Here is a 21,922-nt window from a genome sequence, read left to right on the forward strand (position 1 = left end):
AAGATATTGTGAAGAATTTGCACTGTCAATGTTATTAGAAGGCAAGATTACATCAGTTACAAGAAGGATTTATAGATAATTAGTTACAAGCTCATATGCTTTTTCAAGGATTAAGACCATCATATGCCCGTTCAAATATGGTGCAAATTAAAACAGGATATGAGATTTTTGTGGACCCAATCTAGGTTATTGAGGTATGTACCTCTCATTTTAAGGATTTGATTAGGCCGCAATTGATTATAAATGAGGATGTGTTGAAAGCAAGTCAAGAGTTTTATAATGTAGTTGGGTGTATATTGTGAATACAGATATTTGTCAAAAGTTAGAGAATATACCATAGGAGAAACTACTAAAATTTCTTATATCTAACAGAAATTCAAAAAATATGGTTGCTTAATTTTTAAATTCCTGATGATGCTTGTTCAAATTGAGCCTCCTAATCACATAAAAACTAAGATTAAGCACATAGCTAAGAAAAATCATAAGCAACGCAGATCACATGATATATTTAGAGTATGTGCTTAATCAAGGGTACAGCCACAGTTACTGATAGTATATATCAGTGCAATTAAACTAAATATCATAATTATGGATCGTGCATATTAACATAATCAACTGAAGCAGCTACTTAGACAAATTAACCTTCTAACTAGAGCTTAAAGTAGCAAATCGAACTTCAAATTCTGTCAATTAGGAAATCCCACTTTGTAATCAGGAGCATAAGTAATAAGTTAAACTTCTGAGCTGCCTAATTAAGGCATGTTCACTTTAGAATTAAAGAGAAATTAGTCATTATGTCTTGCCGTCAGTTGAACTTGTTTCGTAATTATTGTAAATTAATCTTCGCATGGCATCACATATTCTTGTTAAGGTATATTAGGTGTTCATTCTTAATTTTTCATGTGGCGAGCATTTTAACTTTGAGCCAGCAAATGTAGACAATTTCAAAAAGAAGGAAACTTTCTTTTTGAATTTGCTGTACAGATAAAGCATATACTGTATATATCCATGTGTACATACTCTATCTCTTTTCCCCTGCATGAAAATTTCGGGATTCAAACAAACTTATTATAGAGTAGATGAAAAAACGGGTTAAAAAGAGAGGTTGATTTAGTTCGTCCTGATGCGGCTTAATTCAAAATCTTAATGCAGATTTAGGTAAAAAATGATCATTCTGCGGATTAGATCAGATGTTAGATCTCGACTGCTCCCATTTCACAAGAAACAAGCCCTATTTTTATCACATCACATATATGTCCAAGAAGAATCTTTGGCAATGGTTTGTAATGGAAAAGAAAAAAAAGAAAAAGCAAGAAATTCAGATGAAGTTACTTTTGAGAATGTGTTTTCCTCAAATAACATCATCATGATGTTTTCCCGGGATTCAATGTACCGACTCTTAAGGCAATGCATTGAAGAGAAAAAAGGCCTTATTTGGTCAAGAAGGATACATTGCCTTATTGTAATCAACGGACTTGAATGGATTGGTGTGCTCACAGATCATCTCATTAGAGCTTATGCTTGTTGTGGGTGTTTATCATCATCAAACCAGGTATTCTCCAAGCTTTCCGTAGCTAATATTTATACATGGAATGCAATCATATCTGTACATGTGAACTTTAGTGAATATGACAGGGCTTTTGATTTGTATAGTATAATGCCCAAGAATGGTAGCACTAGACCGGACAAAATTACATTTTTATGCATGTTGCAAGCTTGTTCTAGTGTGAAAAACATTGGAATGGGTCGGATTCTACATGAAGAAATTGTATGTATTGGGCTCGATTCAGTCCTTGATATTTCTAGCTCTCTTGTTCATATGTATACACAATGTGGGTCTGTACTAGAAGGGTATAAGGTTTTTAATGGAATTAGGAATCCAGATGTTGTATCGTGGGGAGCAATTATATCTGGTTATGCTCAATTTGGTTGCAATGCAGCTGTCTTTGAACTATTCGAGAAGTTGCAAGGAGAGTCAATTCAACCAGATAGAGGCATATATATGTGCTTTATAAAATGTTGTGCAGAAATAGGTGATATTGAATGGGGTCGGAAGATACATGGACAAGTGAGAGAAAGTGTATTTAGCTCAGATATTATTCTCGCTAGTGCTATCATCGATATGTACTCAACCTGTGGAAGCTTGACAGAAGCTTATGATATGTTTGGACATATATCTAACCGTGATGTTGTAACTTGGGGTGCTATGATGTCAGCATATATCCGCCATGGTCTATTTCTTTCTGCTCTTAGACTATATGAAGACATGGAACATGATTGTGTGGAGCCAGACCACATTATCTTTTCATTTATCATAAAATCATGCATGAAAGTTGGCAATTTATTGCTTGGAAGATGGATTCATGCTGATGTCATTCGTCGTAACCTCGATTCGTACATGATACTTAACAATTCTTTAATTGATCTATACATGAAATTTGGTAGCTTGGAGGAGGCAAACAATATGTTTGAGAAGTCATCAAAACACGAAGTAGCAACATGGGATATCATGATTGGAGGTTATCTTGATAATAGTCTTGCTGATATTGCACTTGCCAAATTTTATGAAATGAAAGGTATAGGAGTAGTCCCAAATGAAGTTACTTATCTTTGCATGCTGAAAGTTTGTTCTAGGCTCTTACAGTTGAAGGAGGCAAGGCTGATTCATGATGAAATCATAAGAAGTAAATTAGAATCAGACATAGCCATTGGGAATGCCATGGTTGATATGTATGCTAAGTGTCAATCTTTAGAAGAAGCAGAGAAAATTTTCAATAGTTTGCAAAATAAAGATGTCGTTAGCTGGGGTGCTTTGATTGGAGGATTTGCTCAGAGTGGAGATTCTATAAAAGCTCTTGATTTGTTGCAAAAAATGAAGCAAGAGGGTACTGTAGCAGCAGATGAAATTGCATATCTTAGTGGAATGAAAGCAATTGGAAGCATTAGAGCATGCAAGGCAGGCCGTGTACTTCACGATCAAATTATTCGGTGTGGATTCGAATCACATTCTTCTATAGGAAACTCACTTGTTGACATGTATGCAAAATGTGGAAGCTTAGAGGAAGCACATAGAGAATTCAACTCAATACATAAGAAAGATGCTATTACATGGGGTACAATGATTGGAGGATATGCCCTAAATAGCCATGGAGATGAAGCATTCTTATTATTTGAACAAATGCAACGAGGAGGTATTTGCCCAGATCAAGCAACATTTGTGGGTGTCCTAAAAGCATGTGGTCGCTCAGGAGCATTAGAAGGAGGCCAATATGTACATGGTTTGATCCTTCAAAGCAGATTCGCTGAGGATAAGGTGATTGGCAATGCCCTTATTGATATGTATGTAAAATGTGGTGACTTGTGGAGAGCACATCGAGTTTTTGACACATTGCCAATTCGAGACATTGTATCCTGGAGCTCGATGATTGGTGGATATGCTAGGCATGGATTTAGTTATGATGCTCTGGATCTCTATGAACAAATGCATCAAGAGGGTTTAGAGCCCTCTAGAGTGTCTTATTTGTGCACTTTGCAAGCATGTGCAAGTATCGGAGCAGTTGAATATGGTCGCCTTGTCCATAACCATATTAGAATATCTGGACTCGAATTTGATATGGCTCTTGGAAACACTCTTATGGACCTGTATGTACGATATGGAGAAGTAGAGCGAGCGTTAGAAGTTTTCGAAGAGCTTCCATCACGAAATTTGGTATCGTGGAATGTGATAATGGATGGATACGCTTCTCATGGAAATTATTCGCAAGTCATCCGATGCTTTCACACCATGGTACAAGAAGGTTTGACGCCAGATCATATAGTGTTTACTACTATACTTGAAGCTTGCAATAATGCGATTTTGCTGCAAGAGGCATTTCTATGCTTCAACTCCATGAATGAAGAACATTGTATCTCCCCAAATATTAATCATTATAACTATTTGAGCAATATCCTTGTACATGGGGGCATGCTTCGAGAAGCGTTTGAGTTAACACACACAATGCCTTGGACACCAGATTGCATTATGTGGATAACTTTGCTTAAGAAATGCACAACATATGGAAGTGAAGAATCTGGATGTCGATATTTTGATCGAGTTCAAGAAATTAGTGGACAAGTTGATGCTTCCAAGTGGTTGTCAGAGAACTCCGTTGATGATTCTTTATTCATAAAAACTTGTGGCATCTCTGAGCTTAGAGGTTCAAGGCCTACAAACATAACCCATATGGAAGTGATTGAATTGGATTGCGATGATTCCATCTCAAGAAATCACATCCTAGATCTCAAAGAAAATGAACCTAAAACAGAAAGCATGTCTCATTTATCTAATGGTATTTTATTGACTTATGTGGAGAAGAAGGAAATTATTCATGGCAATGTATATCCCAGAAATCTTAAGATCCCATGTAATGTTCCATCATATTCTGTTAGCAAAATGGTTACAAGATTTTCATCTAGATTTCAAAATAAAAGCATCATAGAAAGTTTTGTTGGGTTCTTTTCTAAATTCCATGTTCTCTCTATAAGAATGTCATTAACAAATTTATCCATCCACAAAATACAATGGAGTTTATTGGTTATCAAATTGATTGACATTTAGCCACAAACTTGAAGTAAGAGTCATTGGGTCTTCGAATAGTTAGTTTCCTCGAAATTTTGAGCATGAATTCAGCTCAAAAAACATATATATGGAATTTAAGATAAACCTAGACAATAGTTGTATGATGTGGTGACATAGATAACATACAACATATCCAGTAATGAGGAACCTTGTTTTTCTAAGATGGATAGAGGGTATACTCCATGGGAATTTGAATCCTCACCACCTCTCAACTAAGCGAAAGTACAAGCAATAGATCTAGAGCCATCCTTGATTGTTCACAAATAAAAAGTCCAAGGATTGACAAGGTGGATTAGGGCAAATATAAGAAAACCTAGGAGTTCACCGTTTCTCCCTTATAGAATGTTTGTCTTGTTAGAATTTGAAATATTGATTAGCATAGTTGATGAGCAATTCTTCCACAATAAGTAGCTTACGCTAGTTAAATTACCAATGGCATGTTCTATGCAACAATTTACAATCTATGTCTATGTTGAATTTTTATCTTGTGACTGGCTCACTACTTAGTTCATTAACGTCACCATGAAAACCACATAGTTTTTCACCTTATAGTTTTGCACACATTAAGAGCATCAAGAAACTATACATTTCCCGGTCTCTCTCAACACCACAAACTGGCATGGTTTGTGTGCGAAATCATAATAAGAAGATTGAGTTTATTTTCAAAAGGTTTAGAAGCCAAAAGAGCAAGGAGTTTGAAGACCTAAAAATACCAAATTTATCAATTGTACCTATATTCAGTTTTATCAAATGTATATGCAATCATTGTAGTATAATCATAAGCATTCCCAATTGTATGGCCCAAATTCAATCTTCACCGACAACACTCTATGATTATAAAACTCTTCTAAATCAACAAAGAAGTATATTGAAGTTTCTGTATGCACGCAACACAACATGATATGTGGTTGGTTTAGTATCATTTTAGATTTTGTTAGATTTTTGAATTCAACTCACCTTCTATTTTATGTCATTTCCTTCATATCGTTATCTAGATTCTATACAATCATTTTGGTATACACAAGAAATGAGACAATAGAAGTCAAAGTCTAAACATAAATTGTCATTATACTTGATACATGGGGCAAGTTACTCTTCTCATCATATATATTTGGTTTTTGTTGCTCTTAACACGTAACTTTCGTTCAGTCTCATAGGTCATTTGGCTTCTTAAAAAAAGGTTACTATATCGTTCCTTCTTTTGTTCTACCCGGAGCTTTGAACTTCTCTCAATTTCAACAAGCCAATCATATGTAAAACAAAAGGTCAGTCTAGCTCCTTAGCTTGAATAATTTCATGAATAAAATAAAGTGTGTCTTAGTGTGAAAGCAACACCACCTAGTAAAATATCTACCTTCCATTCCCAAAATAACTAGATGCCTAAATTTGTCTTTTTCATTGTTCGATCATATTTCTGTGAGCACAAAGATGCCAAATGATTTTTTCATTGTAATATGTTGACTCTTGAATACCGCTCATAACAAATACAAGGTGAATGATTTGTACAGCTGGTGGTTTACAATAATTAGTATGGCGGTTGTGGCGGTTGTAAGAAATTGAAATAAATGATGCTTTATAATGAAATAGCAAAGTGGGTTTCAAGACATGAGAGAAAGAGAAGATTAGATAGATAGAATGGGGACCTTTAGTACAACATTCAAAGACACCATTTATATAAACTAGGCTACATTAGGTGTTAGTACTTAGCCTCGATGATTACAAGTCAATATTTAATGCCTTGCCTTGATTGTAAAGGAAATATTTATTAGATGCCTTCCAAGTGTGATACATTTAGCAAAGATATTTGGAGAACATATTCTATGATTAGGGGGTGTGTGGGTGTGTGATTGAGGATCCCAAGCTCTAAAGTTTGTTGTAAGTTAGTCCTCATGTTGTTTTCTTTCATAATGTAAGGTATTATTTTGCAAAGAGAGTGATAGAGAGAACACAAATATATATTTGAAACATTATATAGATATCCAACTGAGTTTTATATCAATATAGCATGTCTGTTGGGAATTTCTTTTGGCGAGTTCCGCAATTCATAACCCGAGGTTCTTTTTTCTTAATTCACGTATGGGTCAATGATGTCATAGAAAGGGGAAAAATATGTTTTTAAAAGCTTGTCTTCATGGAAAAAGTTCACCAACTTGAATTAAGAAGCTTGCCCACCGCTTGCTAAACAGTTGAACATATTCATGTTCTCTACTTCGATGCGATGCATAAGAGAAAATGTGTAGCAAGATTTCATTTCTACCATTAATTAAACTAGGTGGTCCATCTTAGAAAGTAATGTCGAGAATATCTAAGAAAACTATATATATTAAGGTGGGACATTTTATTGCAACATGATCGAGCTACAGTATATAAATATCCATGCTCGATTAGATTTTTGTGGACATTATTTGATGCTTAAAAAAGTATACAACAAGAAATCGAGGGAATGTCGTTCTTATAATATAAAGAGAACAAATATTGCTTAAAAGGGAGAGAAAGAAGAAATCCATTTTGAAATCATTATGACATGCATATCCAAAGGAAATTGTAATTTGTTATTTTCCGAACACAAGAATGACATGCATTGTTCAACTCTTTTAGACCCCAAGGTCATCTATAATAATTGGCTTCAGGCCCACAACATTCGGATCACAAAAACATGCAAGAGAGATGGTGGCGATCTTGATGATTGAAGACCAAACATACTTCGTTTTTCCTAGAAACATGGTTTGGACTAACTTACAAGTACATAATTGGAATAAGTTTGAAAGAAAAGGTTGTAATCCAAAGGAACGTACATAAAATTTAAAGTGATAGAATGTTAAAACTCAATCAACAAATGTCTTCGTTGATGAGCATCGATTTCAGGAATGTTTTTACTCGTAATGTTTCGATGGTAGAAACTATAGCACAAATTGGCCCCTCTCTACTATACAAGCATTGATCTGATAGGCGTCTCTCCATATCTCCTCTTGACAATACATGGTTTTATACTTCTCTTGTTAGTGAATCGATGGGTTTAAACTCAATGGGATTTGGTTGGATAAAAAGTTTTTAGTTTTGCCTTCCATTTTCACTAATTTCTCTTGTGTTATTAGCATTCTCTTTTAAGAAGACAATGATACTACTTCAACACTTGTAAAGTCATATATGACAATCGTATAGTTTTAAACGTTTGGGCCATAGGAAAGTGAACTTGTCAAGCCATTGTCCTAGATGGAAACTATTTACACTCATGATATCTTGAACTGGACACATGAAGTTTTCAATGTTGAATTGCATCATCAAACTCGTTTGCTTGAAATTTGAATCAATATTCTATAATAAGAAAACAATATTTCTTTGTTTTTGACCTTGCATACACAATTTGATGTTATTTACATGACATGCACAAAAGGGCAAGCTCTAACATTTTGTGGAAAACACTTGTTGGTATTTTAGTTGATGATTACTTAGCTCCCAAGGTTTGGAATGACCATAGTAGAATCTAATCTACTATAAGTGACTTTTGTATAGGATTGAAGCTATCATACGACATTGTCGTAGTGTCAATGAGCAAAATACCCATGACAAGTTCTTATTGAGCATCCTCTCTATCAAACATTTGATATATGCAAGCTCTATGACCTTTTATCCATTATTTTGAGCATATGTATTCATAGCCAGACATTTTTTATCGTTCTAAACATTTACCACTTACTCATTCTATATGTCTACTCTCTTTGAAGTCGATCTTGCATGTGAACTTCTAAAATTTAAAGTATTTAAACGGAAAAATGGAAACTTTGAAGCATTGTTTGTGATGCTTTGAACACAACGCATAGCTACCATGAACCAAAAAACCCAAAATCTTTCAAATGAACATGAAGCTTTTCATTGTTTTGAATCAAAGGCCAATAGCGTATGAGTACATCCAAAGATCATGAGCTACCTAAAAATGTTAAGGCACTTCATATTACATGAAGGGCATACATGTGATATCACTAGTCACATGAATGAGAAATGTCCTTACAAATTCGCTTGATGACGTCTTTCTATTTGAATATCATGTAAAAAATTACTCTTTTGAACTGGATTATTGTCTACATTCCTTCACATTTTTTCAGAAGTAGCCATCAATCCAAGAAGGTTGAGAAATGTTAGCATGCTATTGTTGCAAGTTTTTAAACCAATATTGGTAAAAATCGTGAAGGTATTAGTTCATAATAATCGAGATAGGTGTGTTCTCGATTTGTGTAGATGGTCTCTCAAACACATGCTTTGCAAGTTGATTGTTGATATAGTCTTCCTTGATTTTTGTGTTGTAGATTTGAAAGTGTTAATATATGCCAAGCTACAATGTGAAACCATTGCATTTATGCATCGTCTAAGAGACTTTAGACATCGCCCCAAATGATGGATTTGTGAGGGTTTTTAAATCACATTTTAACATGTGGATGTGATGCTTGATTTCTTGAAGTATTGCCCAATGGGTTGATGTTGAATTTACTTTAAAGGTCTTCATAAATTTAGGATGATGCTTTTATATGTGGATTGTTGTTTTGCTACTAAGGCTGCCAATGACTTTATAACATCAACAAATGGTACATCTTTTCTCCATAAAAACATATCGCATTGTCTTTTAACCGACATTTAAAAGGCAAAGGCAATGCTAGTCAGCATGGGGTGAGCCTTCTTCTATACACCAATAATCAAATCTCAATTCCTTCAATATCAATGGTTTGTAATCAAACTATATTTCTCCGAATCGTCAAAACCAATGTCAGATCTTAGCATGATTGATTTTGCGTACCTCTCTCTAACAATTTACGCTATATATAGTAAATAACAAAGTAAAAACATAATGTTGTAGCATAAACGGAGGCTAGGATCGGGCAAGACACTGAAATGACCTTTTTCTCGATGCATAAAGAAAGCCTATTAATCTACAATGTCATCGATATTTTGGATCTCTTATGTAAGTTACATGGAAAATCTAGCTTGGACAAAGGCAAATATTATGTGGTGACTATCTTTCCATACCATCTCGTTAGCTCATAAAAGTATACTTCAATTATGGTTTCATCAAGACTTTTGATATTATGGATTAGACAAATCAGAACTGTGTATTTCACATTTGACAGTGACATGAATTGAGCTAGAGGGGATGAGGCGCGAGGAACATGACTTGTGGTGGTGGCCTTGACATTCAATAGAATAGAACACGAGTCACACTATCCAGACCATGAGTTGGAGATAGATAAATAAAAAGGGACGAAATCTTGTTGGTATGCATGCACGGAATCCCGACTTAAATCGTAGTAGACGTTTTGCAGTTAAGTTATTGCAGTTGTCCGACTAGTTTATGCTTGGAGAGGTTGTGTGAAATCCATAGGTTGGGATGTGTGGGGCGAGGTAACTTCTTGTGTAGTAGCAATACGAAGATACGGTTGGATGAAAGAAGGCATCACATCCCGTCCCGTCCTGTCCCGTCTCATCCCATCCCATACTATGCAGGTCGGTTCCACATTATGAGAAAGCAATATTGGCCTGATCTAAGCGTTGTGAGAGCCTCTTTTTGTGTTGCTTGCGAATCATCGGTCTTGTAGAAGAAGTTGTCACCATAAGTTTTGGTTGGCTATGGTGGGAGAAGTTGCTATAGGGTGGATGAATGAATGAATGTATGTATTGGGGGGACATGTGAACGAGGGCCTATGCTTAGTTATCTCTCTCATGTCTTCTTATTTTCGGTTTTTACATCTCTCATGTGACTAGGGAGTATCACTCTACATGCAAGTGTCCAACTTATGCCCAGATAAGGGCAAAATACCAAGGCTTACTAGGGCCCTCTCCTACCCTCTCTAGAGTCCAAACTATAAATATAACCCAAATATAAAGAAACTAGGTAGATTTATCTTAAAGCTAAAACAACATAGGGAGAATAAGTTACAAAATGTTAACCAGAACCTTTCTAAGATTCACCAACATGTAACCAATGAAAATTTTTTAGGAATAGAAGGGAGACGGTGAATGTGGACACACTCGTACTGAATGCCCTCGGATGTCGGGCCTCAAAGTAACACGTGGTGTAGAAACAATTAAGAAAAATAGGGAACATGAGTTACACCGCCTAGAAGCTATGGTCGAGATACCTTTTACATTGGGACTACCACGGGCCACACCCACATCGAAAACCCTTTGACCCTTTGCTCCTTTTCGAGAGACTTGGATGGAAATGAAAGTAGGCCATAACACAAAGCCATTTCCTTTATAAAGTATGTTTACGGTTACAAACATAACATAACATAACGTATTTTGTACAATACTAGAACTTTTTTTATCTAAGTTTTATTTTATTTTTAATTTCAATCACCCCCTATTTTGTTGTAAAATTGGGTCTTAGAAGACGTTAATATATCGCTCTTTCTTTCCCTCTCGCTCTCTCTCTCTCTCGGCTTCTAATTTTTGTTCATATGTTGCTCGTGTGAACGGCCGCTTATCCTTATTTATCTCTCTCTCTTGTCCTCTTATTTCCTGCATGTGAACGGGGGCTTATCCTTATTTATCTCTCTCTTGTTCTCTTATTTTCTGCATGTGAACGGGCGCTTATCCTTATTTATCTCTCTCTTGTCCGCTTATTTCCTGCATGTGAACGGGGGCCTATCCTTATTTATCTCTCTCTTGTTCTCTTATTTTCTGGGGGCTTATCCTTATTCTCTTATTTTCTGTATGTGAACGGGGCCTTATCCTTATTTATCTCTCTCTTGTTCTCTTATTTTCTGCATGTGAACGGGGCCTTATCCTTATTTATCTCTCTCTTATTCTCTTATTTTCTGTATTTGGTATTTATTTTTTCTCCCTCCATTTGTTTTGGGACGCGTTCCCCCCTCAACCATCTCTCTCTTGCTTTTCGAAGCGTCCACCAATTTCCTCTCTCTAGATTCAGCTTTTTATAAAATATAATTGAATTCTGTTTAGGCCTTGGTCTCCGGTTAATGCTCGCCACTGAATTTTCTTTATTCTCGGCTTTTATTTATTTATTATATTCGTGCGCTAATAAAAATAAAAATACTTATTATCTTTTTTCTCAAGAAACGCTTTTTGTTTTTTGTTTTGTTTTTCTTCTGGTTAGCCGAATAATCTTCTTTTTATTTTTTCTTTATTTCTTTTAAAATGGTTTTTTCTTCGTTTCTTGGCAAAAATAAAAAATATGGCGGAAATGAAGATAAGGATTGAAAAATAAAGACAAAAATAACGATGAAAACAAAAAACAACAACAAAAAAATAAAAATAAAGATGAAAATAAACATAAAATAAAAATAAAGATGAAAATATAAAAAGAATATAAAAAAAAAGATGAAAAAAAATAAAAAAAACATGAAAAAAAAGATATAAATACATATAATTATAACTATACTGTATGTATAAATATAAATATAAGCAAGAAAATTGGAAAAAATTGAAAAATAAAAACGAGGATATTTATTTATTTAAAAAAAATTGAAAAATAAAAATGAAAATGGAGATATTTATTTATTTTGCCTCCTTTTCTCCATCTTCTTCTGCCCTTCCCCCGCGTCTCAGAGATCCGCCATAGCCACCAAAACTCGAGCTTTTCTCTCTCTCTCTCTCTCTCTCTCTCTCTCTCTCTCTCTCTCTCTCTATCAGACGTCCGCCATAGTCTCTCTCTCTGTCTCTCTCATACAGAGGTACGCCATAGCCAGCAGAGCTCCAGCCTTTTCTTGCTTCCTTCTCGCTCTCTGACGGATCCGCCATAGCCAGTACAGCTCGAGCTTGCCTCTTCCTTCTCCTTCCGCTCCCCCCCCCCCCCCCCTCTCAGAGGTCCTCCATAGCCACCAAAGCTGGAGGAGCTTTTTATACCTCCCTGTCTCTGTCTCTGTCTCTGTCTCTGTCTCTGTCTGTCTGTCTCTCTCTCAGAGACCCGCCACAGATTGTCTTGCCTGTTTCTCTAGTCCTCTGTGCGTGCCATGTTTAAATCCTTTCGGACATATTTCCCTCTCTTTTCCTCGCTCCACTCCTCCTCGTCTTCTTCTTCTTCTTCACTATCGATCTCTGTCTGATACATTCTCTAACAGATCGCTGAATGGACCTTCCTTCTAGTGCCTTTTCTTCCTTATATGCACCTCTCCATATCTGATCCTTATTAGGCTTCCTCTCCTTCATCGCCATGTTCGACCTCAACGAAGTACCTTCCGCAGAGCCACGCCAGGTTCTGCTCTACCAGGTCGACCACGCAAATGACCCTAAATTAGATACGGCTTCTGTTTCGGTTTCGGTTTCGGTTTCACCTGCAGTTTCTCCACGACACCAGCAGAGGAGAACTCTGACACACGATCATCACCGACGTGTAGAACATGGCGACGAAGACATGGCGAATTCAAGCTCCGATCATATCCGTGATGATCGTAACTCTTATAATAAGTCTCTACAGTCCGTTCGTTGTAATTCTCATGTCGATGTTGATGATGATGACCAGGAAACGGCCATGAATCTGCTTAATCCACAGAAACGTACTACTCCAAATCTCACGAATTCTGAAGCAGTTTCTTCCTCTTCCCGTTCAGAAAATGTCCAGATCGTGGAGAATGAGAATCGACCCTCTGCAACTTCATATACTGATGGGCGTACTGATGTTGATTATCAGGAAACGGCCTCCGGTTTATTGAAAAATCCCCTGAAACGCTCTGCAAGTCTCCAGATTTCCGATTCCGTTTCCTCTTCTCCTCCCCCAGATCGAAATCGCGTGAATATACTTACTAATCTCCGCTCCAAGTCTCTTCAAGATCGTTATAACGAAGAGGAAGATCACGAAACGGCTATGGATCTGTTTAATCCACCGAAACGTGCGTCGGTTGTCAAGGCTAATGCCCGTTCAGGAGATGTTTCTGAACCCGTATCTGATTTCCTCGAGGAAACAGTTAAAAAGGATGGATCTCTATATACTGATCGTGAATCCAAGCCTCTGAGAAAATGTTCTACTGGAGAACAAGAAACGGTTTCTACAGATCTAGATCTTCTTCTTCTTTTACCTCCTCACAGGCGTTCTTCAAGTCTCAAGTACCATAATCAAGCCGACCATGCAAATGAATCTACTGTTTCTGATCCAGACAAGAATATGGCGAAGATGAACGATGACCAAATTCCTGCAAATTTGTACTCTGATCTTCGCCCCAAGTCAACGCAAGCTCTCTATAATGAACAAGAAAGTGCCTTGGATCTTCTTCTTGCTGATCAGAAACGTTCTCCTTCCAATCTCAACACACAGGTCGAACATTCTGAACCTACCGTTTCTTCTTGCCTTTCTCCTTCCCTTCCTATTGAAACAGTGAGAAAAGATGGACCCCTTCCTTTTATTTCATCCTCTGAACGACACTCTAAGCCTATGCAAGTTCAACCTAATGATCAAGATACACGATTGGAACTTCTTATGCTTGATCAGAAACGTTCTTCTCCAAGCCAAATGTCATCACACTCTGATCTTCAGCACAAGTCTCAGCAAGCTCATCGTCATGATCATGATCAAGGAACGGCTATGGAGCTTGTTATAAGTGATCGTCCACCACCCAAACGCACATTTTCGTTCCCTTTAACCTTAGACCAAACTGATCGTTCCTTATCGAAATTGCAGAAGAAGAAGAGTGAATCTAATTTGCATGATCCCAGACATTCCTTTGTCGAAAGAACACGATATAATGCAGATCCACTTGGAATTTGCACTAAGCAATATAGTAGCAATAGTGCATTTGAAGGATCCAGCCACGGCACAGATATACTTGGAAACAAGCCTCGAATATCGTATAATTTTATTGGAGATCATCATGCAACCACATCACAGATGAAAAGCGATGATTTGATTGATGAATCTGCCATTATCGATGAGGATCGAAGTAATGATAAGAGTTTTGCATTTGATAAGATAACAAGTATAGAACTTGGATCGATGTTCAAAAAAGATGTTTCTTCGTTTGGGTTGTCTCTAGGTAGTGGTCAGAACGGATCATCTCTATCGCAATGTCCTAATGACAATCTGAAGGTCAATCAAAGCTCAAAAGACATAGATATGTTTGATCTTGCTCTAGGGAGGAGTAGAAGAACTAATTCAAAGAAAGGCGCAGACCTAATCTCTCCTTTCTGGTGTGGAAAGTTAAATACACCAGGTGTGAATACTATTCAGATACCAATTGATGCTTTCTGTCCAGGGATGCTCTTGAGACCTGATTCCAAGTTGAAGAAGCTTCCAACATCTTTGAACACGCAGAAATTCGTGAAGTTGGACGAGTATGTGGAGATAAAAGAGAAAAAGGAAAAACTCTGAAATACTCCTGAACTTCGCTTTATTACTCGAAATGCCCTTGAGTTTCGTCCTTTCTTCTAAATAGACAAAAAACTGCACGTAATTACTCAAATATCACATATAAATCAGAATAAATGGGGATGCATTGACCATATAACTGCTCTTTGCTTATATGAATTGATCAAGGGCATTTGGGAAAATATAGAAAGTCGGGGGTATTTTGGGAAATAAAGAGCAATCCAGGAGCATTACAGAGTTTTTCCCTAATAAAATTCACATGAATCCTCGTTTGCGCCTGTCTGATAAAGTGCGTGAATTTTACCTGTTTTTCTTACCTATCTTTGCATCTTGCAGATTACAAAGTAATGTTATGGTCAATGGAATTGCTGAACCTCTCATACAATTCAAGACATCATCGGATGCCTCCAATGAAGAGATAAATTGTTTTAATGCAATGGTACAGAGAATATTGCCCTTTTTGCTCTTACTTACTGCAGATTATGTCTGTATTGAAGATATCAAAACATTTAATCTAAGGATATGTAGAAAATGCCGTTTTTGCTCATGCTTATTGCAAACTGCCTCTATTGAAGACATCAAATGGTTTAACTCAATGGTACATAGAAAATGCCGTTTTTTATTACAGAAATTCTGTGCAACACTTCTAGTTTGTGATTGCATGTCATGCTAAGTTGATTTAGGACATGGCATGGGTGGAAAATTGTGATGAGCTAGAGTGTAGTACACAGAATGTATGTAGTGGGAATGGTGATCTTTATGATGAAAGGAAAACCGCAATCTGTCCTCTGATGGTTGATTTTGGTTAGTTGAAAAACAAACTGAGGAGACACATGGCTATTGTGTTATGATGTCACTTTGTCCCTGATGAAGTGGAAAATTCTGATGAGGTGGAGCCTCATACACATTATGTGTGCAGTGGGAACAGCGCTTGTTATGATCAAAGATGTTCTACAATCTTTCCTCTAGATAGGTTGATTTTTGGCCAGTTTGGAAAACAAATTCATCAGTTGGATGATAATGATTTACGGTATTGCTTTGTCCCTTCGGGTGGAAAACTCTGATGAGCTGGAGTTTAGTACATGTTATGTATGCAGTGGGAATGGTACTCTTCATGATCAAAGAGTTACCACAAATCTTTCGCCCATATAGGTTAATTTCAAGAAATAAAAAAAAATCAAGGGTATTTTGGAGGTTTTCTTTCTGTGACAGTAGTTAAGAATCATCTACAGCACGGTGAACAAACTCTGACTCGTTGATGATGGTGTTTATAGAAAGGGATCTTTGAAACTTTTCATGAAGACTCTATGTACTTGAAATAACTGCAAAGACAACTATATTTGCAGCAAATTGGCTGGTCTGTATCCATTCATGAATTTATCACGTTTTTATAGTAGCTGTTAATATTCATTGAGAATCATTAAACTGCAAATTATACAAAGCACTGACTAGATGATACCAATGGATACGGAGGTAAATTGGAAAGTTTCTTTGAATATTTTATGTTCTTGAGCAAATGCAAAGATAGGAATTACTGATATAATTTGGTTGGGGTTCTGCCAATATACTTACAGGTTTCAAGCAGAAAAGTATGGTGTTCTTATTTGCAAGAGATAATTTGGGTTTTGGTTTATTTTTCTTGCAGATTGAAGGAAGATTGAATCAGAATAAATCTTCTTCCATACCAGCTTTAGACTATGGTTCTCGGACCCTTTTTGCAGCTTTGATTTCATGGCGTGATGATCCCAGCCACAACTTGGATGCAAAATTATATCTTATTTCCGCCGAGTGTCTTCAAATAATGCTGAAAAACTATCGATCAGATATGTTGCGCAGTATTGTGGAGGAATTGGATGTTCTTGATACTGAATCCCTTTACGGAATCTTCTGTTGTAGCTCTAGCAACACTAAAATCAATAATAAATTTGATACTTCCCGAACATTTGATCAGAATGCCGGAGCAAATATAAGTATATCTACGAATGGGAAATCTGAGACAAGTCTTAGCCATAAATGTGAGAAAGGAAAAGGTATATCAACACATAGGACAAGCCCATCTCGCAATACAAATCATTCAAGCCGTGTAGATTCTTTAACCAAAAGCACATCAATGGGACCTCATCGTGCTTCTAGTAGAGAGGCAAACCATAGGAATACAAACTTTGACGATGGAGACAGAGGGTCAAGAAAACGATATCAAAAGCAATTATCCTCTATCGATATGGTTCATGAAGGAGGTGGCAAGTACCATCATTCCAGATATGATAATGGAACCAGTAATTCATATGAGGAGGATGTTAATTATCACTCTAAACACAGAGATAGATGTTACTGGAATGGAAGACGTTCTGAACGCCATGAATGGCGAAGTGGTGATAGACTAAAGGATACAACGAGGACAGGCAAAGAAGACAAATACTTAAGTAAGACTAGAGTTAAAGAGCATCATAGGCATTCACTTCCTGAAGGGGAGAGAGGACAAAAGCCAAAAGCAAATGAAGGTGATCGGAATCAAGAGAAAGGATGGCAAAAGGAGAAGGAAAGACATTTCAAAGATACTCTTTCCGAAGAGATGAAGACTATCTCAGACAGAAATTTGGTTAGCTCCAGGAGCAATTCATCTTTTTTTCAGAGGACTAGTCCTGACGGGGAATCTGGAAAATCAAACAAAAAGAGGGATAGAGAAGATGAGAAGGAGAAGGTTGTTCATATGAAACGCTTTCGGGAATCGGAATCTGAACAGGTTAAGACTAGAGAGAATGGTCCTCAGTTAAATGTTGAGGAAATGAATGTAGGTCGACCATCAAAAAGGGAGTCTGAACTGTTTGGGAAAATGGTTACCACTGATGTGAGCATGATTCCCCATTGTTTACATGAGGTCAACCCTCTGTCAAACGATTTAAGATCTGGTGATATGTTGAAATCGAAAGATACGGAATATCATGGCATAGAGATTGTTAAGCCTTCACTGGATGATATTCTTTTGCAGGAAAAAGGTGACACAAATAATCAAGCTTCCTTATATTGTGAAACTGATAGAGTTGATTGCTGCATAACTGAAGTAGACTTGAACTTTAATGTGGAGAAGATACCAGAAGAGAGAAATGAGATGGTGGAAGATACAGTTCCATCTAAATGGGGTGAAATTTTACATGAATCATCATTTGTTAAAGTCGAAGAAGAATTTCTCGTAGATGTATTTGACAAAGAAACCCGAACTTGGCTTATATCAAAGCAGAATGCTCTTTATCTTCAGGAAGAATATGGTTGGTGAAATGAATCATTCTATTGTATTTAATTCTGTTTCATTAGTTTTAAAGGGTTATAAGTATTTGGATTTTTGTTTCGAGCATTGTTTCGTATTTGGTTGCGTTTTATAGGTGTAGATACGGTTATTAATCCGGAGTTGTCGAACTCAAACTCTGGATCAAAAACAGATTCCCAGAACAGTTAGGTCTTCCATTGTATACAATCTCATTTTTACTTCTTGCATTTAAATTTTTACTCAAAAGTTTTTTGTTTACAGATTCTCTACAAGTGAGGATTTCTATGGAAACTGCAGAATCTTGTGATATATCAGAAGCTAAGTGGTTTGTTGAACAAGCTGCATGCATGATCAAATCTATCTCAACAAGGGGAGTATTTATTAAATGTCTTTGGTATGAAGGCCCAGTTCAAATACATTCTGGGGATGGAGCACCTTCTGTTCCTTCAATTGTAAAGAAGATAAAAGGAGATGATGGGAAAAATCTAGAGAAGATTCAAGATGTGACTGGTGTAATGATTGGAGTTGTATTAAGGAAGAATAGTATCTCTACTTCATCTGAGGTAGAACCTATGTCTTCTCAACCTCGTTTCATAGGCTTACGTCTCAAATGTGTGAGAAGAAAGGGGTTAGTGGAAGCATCGAAGGAAGTTGAAGCCCTTTTAGAAAGTGTTGCTGATCATTTCTCCAAAGAACTTGCAACTTATATTTCAACCCACATTGCTGATTTGCAAGAATCAGGTCTCCATCATGGTGAATCATTGTCAAATCATGATCCTTTTTCAACCCATGCTATATTAAACACAAAAGAACTCCCAAATTCACCATTAAAATCTGGTGAACAAATTGTTCAGGAATCTTCGGATTCTCCCAAATTAGATGGATTGACACTTGTTGGATTACATGAAGGTGATGTGGACAAAACAATCCAAGTCTTCAAGGAAGAATCCAATGGAAATTTTCCTATAGAGACAAAGGAGAGAGCTTCTAAGCAATTATGTGTGATAAATGTACCAGAACATATTACCCCAATCAAAATTCAAAATATATTTGAATCTGTCTTGCAAGAGAAGCTCAAAGCTACTGCTGATTTTGACAAGACACTTGAGATTGTTGCCAATGTAAGATACATACCCGACAAATTTTGTGCCTATGTTGATTTTGCAAATGATGAACTCCTTGATGCATCAATGAAGCTTTATGCTGAAGATAAGAATGTATTTCATGGTTTACGTGTTGAGGTAGACCAGCAGAGTTTCTTTTCCAGAGATGGAGTTAGGGATAGATCAAACAACAGTGTAGAGTATTCCCGAGAACCTTTGTTGTCAAGGAGTAAATCTGATAATTATGGGAGGAAGCAGGATTTAGATGATGATAGTGATTCCGATTATTTTCATAATTTATGGTATGGTGACAACTTAGCCTCCAAGACTGATCATTTTCTTGATAAGCCAAGGCCACTTTTCTTGAGTGAGTTGATGAGGAATGCCTCAGCACAAACCATTAAGCAACTTTTCGAGGATATTATTACAACTTATATAGGACCGTCTCTGGTGAGTTCAAGTGGAAAGCAATTAGTTTTGGATGTAAGATATGTTCCATCAAGAGGATGTGCATTCGTGGATTTAGCCACACCTGAATTAGTGGAATTTATGCTCGATTTACACTCTCGAAGACCAGAAGTCTTCTTAAACATGAAGATGGAACTTGGTAGGAGACCAGTTCCTTATTCAGTTGAGGATGAGGCAGATCGGAGGTTAATTATGCGAAATCAAGATGCAAATCATGGCAAATCTCAATATGGTTCCCAACCATATGTATATCGACTTACTTCTGCCACGGGGTCTCGAAAGAACATAGAGAAGAGACCTAGTGGGAGTTACAATGATTACCTAGAGGATTCTGATAATGCTGATGATTTCTTGAGACAAGGCGTTCGAGTGAAAAAGCTAAGATCAGATCCGGAGAAAACTATATACGCTGATCGGCTTCCAGAGAGTGCCACTGAAGGCAAAATCAAGAAAATCTTTGAACGTGTTCTTGTACACAATATGAGCCGAGAAGAATTGGGTGTTTTTGGTGATGAATTGATCACTGAAGTGAGGCATGTTCCCTCAAAGTATTGTGCTTTTGTTGTGTTTGCCACCGAAGAACTAACGAGAATGGTTCTTCATCTTTATAATCAAGATGAAGATGCATTTGAGAGCATGCGACTTAAACCACATTTCCATTCTCGGTTGGAGGATTTATATAAAGAAGATCTACAAGATGTGGACGAGATTGTTCATCATCCATCCTCCTCCCTCAAGGAGAGGATGTCGACAAGCATCGATGTTGATGATTTTTCTTCAAGACCTCGACAAAGCGATCTCTATGATTCTCGAAGTAATACTAATAGTAATAGCCGATCAGCTGTTCATCGTGCTATTACAGCCTCAGCATTCAAGGAAGTAGATCGGAGGAGGTCAGTATATGTTGATAGGATACCCGAGGACTTATCTGAATATACAATGACTGTAATGTTTGAGAAGGCATTCCGACATAGAAAACATGCTCATGATGGTCACATGGTATCACAAGTTGCTTATTTTAGAGACAAATTTGATTCCACCAAGCTTTGTGCTTTTGTGGAGGTAAAGACTGAAGATGGGACACAAGACCTCGTGGACTTTTATAATGCAAATCCCGATGCATTTGATGGGGTGCGTGTGAGACCTGGTTTCAAGTATAACACTTGAAACCAGGTCTCTATCTCTCCTTTATAATCTTGAGATTCTTGAAAATATGGAGATTCTCCTTATATGCTTAAGATTCTCCAACTGTGGACATTCTTCTTTTATATGCTTGAGATTCTTGAAATGTCAACGTTCTCCTTCTATATGCTTCAGATTCTCGAAATCTCTTATCTATGGTTGAGATCCTTAAAAATGTGGAGATACCGACAATTATGCTTGCTGTTCATGGAATGTGGAGTTTCTTCACATGTTTGAGATTTCATGAAAGTGGAGTCTTTGCTACCCATGCGCAATTCCTGAAACATGAAGGTTCTTGTATTCTTGCGATCGCAAAAAATGGAGAATCAAGTGCAAGACTTTTCTATATTCTTGAGAAATTTAAAATGGAGAAGATTAGTCAACCAAGAGAAGATTCTGACACGAGAAGATTCCTCTATCAAATGCAAAGTTTCTCATAATGGAAAGAAGGGAGGGGAGGAGAGAGAGAGAGATTCCATACATATAAATATCTGCTTGCCAAAAATCAGTATCTTAAAAGTTTTCATCTTTGTCGTATTAGCTATGAAGAGCTGCATCCCAAAGGCAATATAATGCCTAAAGCTCTGTTGTCTATTACTCCTTAAAGTGTACAAAAGTCTTACTCAAGTTCTGTTATGTATAGAGAATATTTCTTTTTTATGTGAGCACAGATTGTAAATCAAAGTATAAATGCATCATCACTCAAGGCAATGTATAAGATCTTCATCCGAAATATCATGAGGCAATGCATAAGAGCATCATCATAAATATGAGAATGCAATGTATTGGAATTATCAGAAATATCGTAAGGCTACATACAGAAACTGTTACAAATATCATGAAAAGTTGCTGTGAAGCTCTATGTACAAGAAGCTGCTATGTATGTTATTCTGCTGAACATTTGTGTGATTGGTAAAGAACATGGGACAATGTTCCCATTACTCGAAGAAATGTCATTGGTGTACTTGAGCAGTACG

General features: G+C 36.8%; 2 protein-coding genes across 2 annotated transcripts; both read left to right on the top strand.

Annotated features, from left to right (window-relative positions):
- Positions 1 to 4,597, top strand: LOC147855649 (pentatricopeptide repeat-containing protein At3g16610-like). Its single transcript, XM_087330694.1, has 3 exons — positions 1 to 194; positions 1,153 to 1,552; positions 1,636 to 4,597. The coding sequence occupies exons 2-3, from the start codon at positions 1,518 to 1,520 to the stop codon at positions 4,595 to 4,597; spliced, it is 2,997 nt and encodes a 998-aa protein (XP_087186820.1). The 5' UTR covers positions 1 to 194; positions 1,153 to 1,517.
- Positions 4,598 to 12,563: 7,966 nt separating this feature from the next.
- Positions 12,564 to 21,610, top strand: LOC147855650 (uncharacterized). Its single transcript, XM_087330368.1, has 5 exons — positions 12,564 to 14,893; positions 15,264 to 15,366; positions 16,573 to 18,193; positions 18,308 to 18,376; positions 18,454 to 21,610. Exons 1-5 carry the CDS (start codon positions 12,783 to 12,785, stop codon positions 20,928 to 20,930), a joined length of 6,381 nt encoding a protein of 2,126 aa, XP_087186494.1. The 5' UTR covers positions 12,564 to 12,782; the 3' UTR covers positions 20,931 to 21,610.
- The last annotated feature ends 312 nt before the right edge of the window (positions 21,611 to 21,922 follow it).

Source organism: Azolla caroliniana, unplaced genomic scaffold, assembly GCF_043228905.1.
Source record: "Azolla caroliniana isolate FFs.n. ecotype wild unplaced genomic scaffold, voAzoCaro1.0.p SCAF_14, whole genome shotgun sequence".
Lineage (NCBI taxonomy): Eukaryota > Viridiplantae > Streptophyta > Polypodiopsida > Salviniales > Salviniaceae > Azolla > Azolla caroliniana.

Bases quoted from the DNA above. Each gene is read 5' to 3' on its own strand.
- LOC147855649 (XM_087330694.1), top strand. From the start codon at position 1,518: ATGCTTGTTGTGGGTGTTTATCATCATCAAACCAG. The intron at 1,553-1,635 runs GTATTCTCCAAG...TGAATATGACAG, and splicing joins GTTTATCATCATCAAACCAG to GGCTTTTGATTTGTATAGTA.
- LOC147855650 (XM_087330368.1), top strand. From the start codon at position 12,783: ATGTTCGACCTCAACGAAGTACCTTCCGCAGAGCCACGCCAGGTTCTG. The intron at 14,894-15,263 runs GTATGTGGAGAT...TGCATCTTGCAG, and splicing joins AAATTCGTGAAGTTGGACGA to ATTACAAAGTAATGTTATGG. The intron at 15,367-16,572 runs GTACAGAGAATA...TTTTTCTTGCAG, and splicing joins TAAATTGTTTTAATGCAATG to ATTGAAGGAAGATTGAATCA.